This window comes from Alosa pseudoharengus, unplaced genomic scaffold, assembly GCF_046254945.1.
Source record: "Alosa pseudoharengus isolate Yale_2024_CS ecotype anadromous, Long Island Sound unplaced genomic scaffold, YU_APseudo_1.1 YU_APseudo_1.1_scf_1, whole genome shotgun sequence".
In the NCBI taxonomy this organism is placed as follows: Eukaryota; Metazoa; Chordata; class Actinopteri; order Clupeiformes; family Clupeidae; genus Alosa; species Alosa pseudoharengus.
In genome coordinates this window covers 6,453,838-6,462,629 of record NW_027468564.1, presented here as the reverse complement: position 1 = coordinate 6,462,629, position 8,792 = coordinate 6,453,838, and the positions used below count along the sequence as shown (strand labels likewise).

The 8,792-nt window shown below is 45.3% G+C and overlaps 1 protein-coding gene across 1 annotated transcript; it reads left to right on the top strand.

Annotated features, from left to right (window-relative positions):
• The first annotated feature begins 425 nt into the window (after positions 1 to 425).
• On the top strand, positions 426 to 5,753 carry LOC143116696 (uncharacterized). The gene is made up of 3 exons (XM_076277977.1): positions 426 to 750; positions 1,435 to 2,348; positions 3,916 to 5,753. The coding sequence occupies exons 1-3, from the start codon at positions 507 to 509 to the stop codon at positions 4,306 to 4,308; spliced, it is 1,551 nt and encodes a 516-aa protein (XP_076134092.1). The 5' UTR covers positions 426 to 506; the 3' UTR covers positions 4,309 to 5,753.
• Positions 5,754 to 8,792: the final 3,039 nt, after the last annotated feature.

The following is an 8,792-nucleotide window of genomic DNA, read 5'->3' as shown; positions in this document are numbered from 1 at the left end:
GATGAGCATGTATAGCGTTCCCTTGTCCCTTCATAGGCTACATTGTCAAATAGAAGGCTGAGCGTTTCTGGAGTTCAATGAGTGTTAGGCCTAGGCTACTATGCATGCATTGGACTTTTACAATAACACACAATTTTGTTGGATTTGTTCATTTTTCTGGCAGTGACTTTTGTTGCCTTTCACAAATTGCACACCTCTTCTAGATCACATTTTGGCAAAAGTATATCCACGTTTTCCAATAGACCTAATTCAATTGCCTTTTAGTGAAGTTATTCAGACTATCTTGTCTTGCTATTTGCCCTCTTGGTCTTGGAATTCATGGGGCAGTCCTGGGGGGAAAGGATGTGACATCACGTTACGTTATCACCTGAACGAGCCGCCATATTCCCCGTGGCTCCCACAGGAGCCAGCTGGTTTGCTGGAGACGTTGTGGAGCGAAGTTGCAGGTTTCTAATTTGTTAAAGAAAGTTTTCCTCAACGCTACGATTTCGTCTGTCGGAGTCGAAATGGGTGGCAATCAATGCTGCGTTATAAGCTGTAGGGCTTTCTCCCACGACCACCAAGGCAGAAAACTGGACAACGGGTTGTCTTTTTACCGTTTCCCGGCGTGGAAGCAGACCGGGGGAACCCAACTCTCTGACATAACAAAGAGACGTCGGATGGCTTGGATAGCCGCGGTGGGACGGTCCGACTTAACTTTCGACAAAATCCCTGTATCAATGAAGGTGTGTTCGCGGCATTTCCAGTCCGGTGAGTTAGCTCAACAAATAGCTACACGTGTATCTAAATTCAGCAAACTAGTGTCTTTAATTACTTTCTATATCGTTTGTTGTTAGCTGCTGAGTATGTGGGCCCATCTATCATTATCATGTTTGTGCACAAATTGTGAAAACACTTCTCGCATGTTTTGCAAGTTGAATTCCGCTACAATTCGCCCCTTCAGTTTACCGCGTGCACACAAAATAAGAGGTAGGCAGGCATGTCAATCTATTTTGGTGGAGTCTTGATTGGTTAATGCAGTAGGGACCGCCTTGTTGTTTAGATCAGAGGGCTGAGCTGAGCGTCTAGTCTATAAGCAACTGGCTTTTCCGAGGGCATTCTTACCACAATGTTACGATTGACATGTTTGGTTGCAACAGTGTGCAGCAATGTGCGTTTTAGGTGGTCCTCTCTCGTTTGGTGGGCGTGTCAGAGGGTTTTATCCTATCAGTATGGAACTGTGACAAATTATTTGTTACCCCCCCCCACCCCCAAAAAAAGATAAAGTAACAATGATTTTGTTTATTTATTTATCACCTAATTATTACAATCTGTCGGAATGTTGATCCACATAAATTAAACAATTGGCTGAAATCTTAAGGTTTCATTTTATTTAGTGTGTTTGTAAATCCACTGGGGTTTTGTAACCTCTGACGATGTTCTGTGTGTCAGTAGGTCAGCCAGCCAATGATATGCTTGAAGAGGACCCTGACTGGGCGCCCCATCTGCTCCTGAAGCAGGACGAGCCCAGCGAGGCCACCACCAACACCACCACCACCGGCGCAGGTGGAGATGGAGATGGAGACGAGCTACAGGAGCTCGGCGAGGACAATCAGAACGGCGGGACGGGTGGCGGCGGAGGCGGCGGCGGGGGGGAGCGGTCCGAGTGCGAGTTCTGCTCGGTGCGGCGGGACCAGATCAACCGTCTGCTGGCGGAGAACCAGGAGCTGCGCTACGAGCTGGAGCGACGGCGCTTCGACGAGCTCTTCCTGGAGGAGGACGACGACAAGGTGCGCTACTACACCGGGCTGCAGTGCTTCGCCGTGCTCATGGGCATCCTCCAGCACGTCCTGCCCCACCTGTCCGACGACGACGACGACGAACATCGCCACCGCCACGCCACAGACACGACCTCATCGCCGTCGACGACTCCGCCGACAACGCCGCCGCCGCTCTCGCCCTTCCAGAAGCTTCTCCTCACGCTGATGCGCCTGCGGCTGGACCTGCCCGTGGGCCACCTGAGCCACCTGTTCGGCGTTGCCCCGGAGACGGTGGCGCGCGCGTTCCGTGCGACGGTGCATGCGCTGCACGCCCAGCTGAGCCCGCTGGTGCGCTGGCCCGAGAGGAGCAGCCTGCTGGCCGCCGTTCCCCCGGCCTACGCCTCGTCCCTGGGGCACGCGGCATCCGCCGTCGTCGTGCTGGACTGCCTGGAGATCCCCATACAGAGGCCCAACAGCATGAAGGGACGAGAGCAGACCTACTCCTACCAGCGACACACCTACACCATGAAGTACCTGGTCGCCATGACGCCGCAGGGGGCCATTGCCTTCATCTCGCCCGCCATAGGGGGACGGGCCACCGACATGCAGGTAACGTTAGATAGTGTAACTTTATTGATCAGTCAACTTTATTAATCCAAGATACGGGCCACCGACATGCAGGTAGATTGACACTTCAGTCTAATTTTATTTATAAATCGACTTTATTGATCCATGAGGGGGGGGGGCACCAACATGCAGGTAGATTGATCAGTCTAACTATATTTATCAATCAACATTATTAATCCAATTTCCTACTTGAGTGTGCCTGTGACTTCTTTGCCATCCGAGCGGGTGTTCTCCGCAGTACGGCTGGACTACCAGTATTAGCCATTAATGATAGTCCAGAATTATTCACTTCAGTCTGTCTGTAGAACTTTGTGACATACTGTTGCAGTTGATGGTGCAGTATACAACAAGCTACTTCAGTCTGTCTATGAGACTTCGATTGTGCATTTTATAAGCTATCCTCCCTTCCTCACAGTGGCGCTGCAGGTGTTGATATGGGATTAGCGCTAACTGTGCCCCTTTCCTCATGGTGTTGATATGGGATTAAAGATAACTGTCCTCCCTTCCTCATGGTATTGATATGGGATTAAAGATAACTGTGCTCCTTTCCTCATGGTGTTAAGATTAAAGCTAACTGTCAGGGAAGAGGAGTTGATGTGGGATTAAAGATAACTGTGCCTCCTTCCTCATGGTGTTGATATGGGATTAAAGATAACTGTGTTCCTTTCCTCATGGTGTTAAGATTAAAGCTAACTGTCAGGGAAGAGGAGTTGATGTGGGATTAAAGATAACTGTGCCTCCTTCCTCATGGTGTTGATATGGGATTAAAGATAACTGTGCTCCTTTCCTCATGGTGTTAAGATTAAAGCTAACTGTCAGGGAAGAGGAGTTGATATGGGATTAAAGATAACTGTCCTCCCTTCCTCATGGTATTGATATGGGATTAAAGATAACTGTGCTCCTTTCCTCATGGTGTTGATATAAGATTAAAGCTAACTGTCCTCCTTTCCTCATGGTGTTAAGATTAAAGCTAACTGTCAGGGAAGAGGAGTTGATGTGGGATTAAAGATAACTGTGCCTCCTTCCTCATGTTGTTGATATGGGATTAAAGATAACTGTGCTCCTTTCCTCATGGTGTTGATATAAGATTAAAGCTAACTGTCAGGGAAGAGGAGTTGATGTGGGATTAAAGATAACTGTGCCTCCTTCCTCATGTTGTTGATATGGGATTAAAGATAACTGTGCTCCTTTCCTCATGGTGTTGATATAAGATTAAAGCTAACTGTCAGGGAAGAGGAGTTGATATGGGATTAAAGATAACTGCGCTCCCTTTCCTCATGGTGTTGATATGGGATTAAAGATAACTGCGCTCCCTTTTCCTCATGGTGTTGATATGGGATTAAAGATAACTGCGCTCCCTTTCCTCATGGTGTTGATATGGGATTAAAGATAACTGCGCTCCCTTTCCTCATGGTGTTGATATGGGATTAGCGCTAACTGTGCCCCCTTCCTCATGGTGTTGATATGGGATTAAAGATAACTGTCAGGGAAGAGGAGTTGATATGGGATTAGCGCTAACTGTCCTCCCTTCCTCATGGGGGCGCTGCAGGTTGCGGAGGCCAGCGGGATCCTGGAGCGGCTCTCGAGCGGAGACTACGTGCTGGCGGAGCGCGGCTTCGCCCTCAAGGAGAGCGTGGGCGTCATGTGCGCGCAGGTGAAGTCGTCGGCGTTCGGGAAGGGCCGGCGGCAGTTGGACGTGAAGGGCCCGGAGGAGACGCGGGCGCAGGTGGCGAACGTACGCGTGCACCTGCAGCAGGTGGCGGAGGCGAGCCGGGTGCAGCAGCACTTCATGCTGCTGGAGAGGATGACGGTGCCCGTCAACATGCTGCTGCCCCCACCACCAGGGGGCGCCGACCAGCTGCCGCTGCTCGACAAGATCGTCACCGTCTGCTGCGCCCTGCTGAACATGTGCCCCAACATCCACGAACTATCAGCTGAGTGAGTGTGTGTGTGTGTGCCCCAACATCAACAAACTATCAGCCGAGTGAGTGTGTGTGTGTGTGTGTGTTGCTGAACATGTGCCCCAACATCAACAAACTATCACCTGAGTGAGTGTGTGTGTGTGTGTGTGTGCCCCAACATCCACGAACTATCAGCTGAGTGAGTGTGTGTGTGTGTGCCCCAACATCAACAAACTATCACCTGAGTGTGTGTGTGTGTGTGTGTGTGTGTGTGTGTGTGTGTGTGTGTGTGTGTGTGTGTGTGCCCCAACATCAACAAACTATCACCTGAGTGAGTGTGTGTGTGTGTGTGTGTGTGTGCCCCAACATCAACAAACTATCACCTGAGTGAGTGTGTGTGTGTGTGTGTGTGTGTGTGCCCCAACATCCACGAACTATCAGCTGAGTGTGTGTGTGTGTGTGTGTGTGTGCCCCAACATCCACAAACTATCAGCTGAGTGTGTGTGTGTGTGTGTGCCCCAACATCCACAAACTATCAGCTGAGTGAGTGTGTGTGTGTGTTTGTTGCTGAACATGTGCCCCAACATCAACGAACTATCAGCTGAGTGTGTGTGTGTTGCTGAACATGTGCCCCAACATCAACGAACTATCAGCTGAGTGAGTGAGCTGCTAAACATGTGCCTCAACATCATCAAATAACCAGATGTGTGTGTGTGTGTGTGTGTGTGGATAGATAGATCTATGCGTGTGCAGTGTGTGTATGTTAAACACGAACAACTTATGAAATCTGACAGCCCCACAGATTGTCCTTTGTTGAAGTGCAGCTCAGAAAAGGTGTGTGTGTGTGCGCCTGTGTGGTGCGAGCTGCTAAACATGTGCCTCAACATCATCAAATAACCAGACGTGTGTGTGTAAAGGTGCCTCCAGTTGCTCTTTCATTACCGTTTACTGTTAATATTGTGTATATAAAACTATATTTTTTATTTTATCTTTTGTACATGTATATGTATTTTGTACATGTTGTATTTTCTTGTCTTCTCCAAACAGCTTTGAGAGCTCACCTGTTGTACTGTAGCGTCTGGGTTTTCTTTTTTCTGTTTCATTTTAGTTCGTATAAAAGTATGTCTTCACAGACAGTTCTGTATGCCCGTGGGAAAATGAAGATATCTTCTTTCCATATGTATTGCTAGTAGAGGGAGATTGTTTAATAGTTCATGAGTTAACTTGATAATTGATGTCTGGGGGAGGCATTTTTCTGGGGGAAAATAAGTTTACACGCTTGTGAAGGACTCTTGTGACCCACCATTAACTTGACGTCCAGGGGCCCAACAGAGCATTTGGTATACGAGAGACTCCCTGAGAATGACCGTGCCAAGCTTGTAAAGTCTTTATTTAATGGCAAGGACTCGGCTGACCCGTTAAAAAAACAAAATCAGTTGTATGTATGGTACTGCAGAACTGACTGTATTAGGCCACAGTGAGGTGTTTGCCACAGGGCCCCGTTACCAATAAAACACCTTTCTGACTGGGCAAATGATGAGGTTTAATGTCGTCTGTGGTGTCATAATGAGGTTCTAAACTGACCTGTTCATTTACCGTTAGGAAGAATGAACAATAGTCCAAACTGCAGCATGAAACATTTTCAATGTACATCACATCTGAACAAATTAGTAGCCACGTAATCAGTGTTTTTGGAAGTTTAATTTTTATTTCTTTTTCATATTTAATTTTATTTTTTTTTGTAGTTTTTTTTTTCAGCTTTACTTTTCCAAAAAAATCCTGAGGTATTCACAATATAATGGCATTTATTCAGTTCGGAAACAAGACAGGAGCAGAGATGCTCAAAGAAAAGGGGGGAAAACTACACAAAATAAACAAAAAATAGAATACAAACTAATTAAAAGAAAAAAAAAAACAGAAATAAAGTTGTACAGCTTCCAGAAATGTGCGACAATAAAACAAAAAACATCATTCTTTAAAAGATTCTACCGTAGCTCAAAACCACCTTTGCGTTTTCTCCATGTTAATTTTATTTGGTGCACTTTTAAAACTTAAAAAAAAAAAAAAAACCTGCAGCCTCCTGCTGTTTCCCCAACCTGGCTTTTTGAAGTGCCGAGCCAGAGGCTTGCTTTTTTTCACAACATCTCCACTTAGGCGGCATACATGCCTGCGTGCTTGTTAGACCTACCCAAACAAACAATCAAACAAACAAAAGCAGCTGACTTTGCACCCCAAGGAAACACTATTATATGACTGATTTAATTACACTGAAGAAGGAAAGAAGCCACGATAAAGATGGTGCCGTCCAATCAGAACAGAGATGACGGATGCTGTCCAATCAGAACAAAGAGGATGGGTGCCCTCGAGTAGACAAGCTGATTGGGTTTCTGAGTCTATGAAACCCCATCGGAGGCTAGCTAGTAAAAGACATACAGTACAATCAGAAACCTTTTGCAAAGGGGTGTGGTTTAATAGGCTTCTGCCCCTGTTCTCAATACATCTGAGCATTCAGTGTCAGCCAACACCAAAATCCAAACAAAATAATGATATTATTATTATTATATATTTATATATTTATACAAGTCATTATAAATATTTTTAACATACACCAGTTTTAAATTTTTGTTCTTGCCCCAGACATCATGTAAGTTTGACTGCTCAAATCAAAATAAAAAAAAAATAATGACAATTCAAAACTGATTCGTAGAGACAGTATAAGGCTTTCTGATCAGGGAGACAGTGTCCAGTGGAAACCTGTTCACTTCCCGACGCACGGTTCTACAAAGCACTGCAGATCTCAGAAAAACATTGAGTCAAAGATTGTTATTCATAATAATAATAATAATAATAAACAAAAAAAAAACAACAACACTAACAAACAATGAAAAGCAGGCAAGATATCCTAACGCATTCCTCATAAGACAGGACTCGTATCTTTGCCAAAAAAAAAAAAAAAAAAAATCCTGCCGTAAGCTTATATGACGAACACAAAAATGGGAGAAAGAGGGTGGGGCTATGTGAATGGGGGGAGGGGCTTGATGGTCAACAATCATAAGGAAACAAACAAATGGAACATGACAAACAAACAAATGAACAAACACAAACAAAGCTGGTTGATAAAGAAACATCAAATTCTCAGTAAAAAGCGATGTTGGCAGGTGACTGGGTGGAAGATGCCCTGTGAACTCACCCTTGACCCTCCCTGCCACATTTCCAAAACGCGTTCACAAGAAGAAACAAACCTAGAACAGAAATCATTTGCAGCTGAACACTCCCCCAACAGTCTCTCGATCACACACTCACACATACACACAAAACATCTTTGATCAATTTGGTGTGTCTGCCCTGAATACAGTAAGAATTGCACATACACACAGTCACACACACACACACACAGCTTGAGAGACTCTGCCTATAATGAAAAAACTCGAATAACAGCTATTTAAATGACACACACTACAATAATAAAAAAAACAAAAGCCTCCAAGATAATCATTTAAAATCAACCAACAATATTATCATCATCAACAACAAAATTATGACAACAATAATAAAAATTATAATAATGTATAGTAAAGATTTCAATAGCAGAGTGAGGGGAGTCTGAAGCAAAGCATACTGTTCTCAATGGTTCTGATGTCGCCTTGGCAACACAGGTAAGCAGAAGAGAGGGGAGAGGCCTCTACTCCGTAAAGGTCACCGTGGCAACCCCCCCCCCCCAGAACCAAAGCCAGAGGTGAAAGCAACCAGGACACAAAGGGGGAAAGATGACAGCAGAACACAGGAAATCATCAAAAAGTCTTTCAGTTTCGCCCATTATTATCGCTCAGCCCAACCAGGGAAAAGCATAAAAACAAATAAACAATCCAAAACGAAAAAAAAACAAAACAAAAAAACGACAAAACAAAAACAATCAGCAGAACAGAATATCATAAAAGATGTAAAAATATAAATAAACTTTTTCTTCTTGTGTGGTTTCCCCTGACCCCAAGCCCACAGGCCAGGGGGGCAGTTATACTAGAGACAATAACATGCCCATGGGGCCAGGGGGCAGTTATACTAGAGACAATAACATGCGCTTCATATACTTACAGCCTAGAACTAACACCCAGCTAACCCCCCCCAAATACAATCCTTAAATAGAAACCAGCTCATTCAACACACTACGCCACCACTCCATCTCTTCCCATCTGTCACACACACTCACTCACACACACTCACTCACACACACACACACACACACACACACACACACACACACACACACACACACACACACTCTTTTCTTTTGTCCCATCGCTTCTCTTCCCTCTTTCTTGTCCTCCTAGACTCGTCTGTGTATCAGGTTTTGTTGAAGGCAGAATGGTAGAATGGTTAATGGTAGAAGATTTAGCCAGCCAACCGCACACTCAAACTCACTCAAACTCACACACACACACAGCGAGCTGATGTGCAACAGAAGAGGTGAGGGGTGCAGCTGCTGCCTAGCGTGACCAAGTGACTGCATAGTGTTGGATATTTGGTT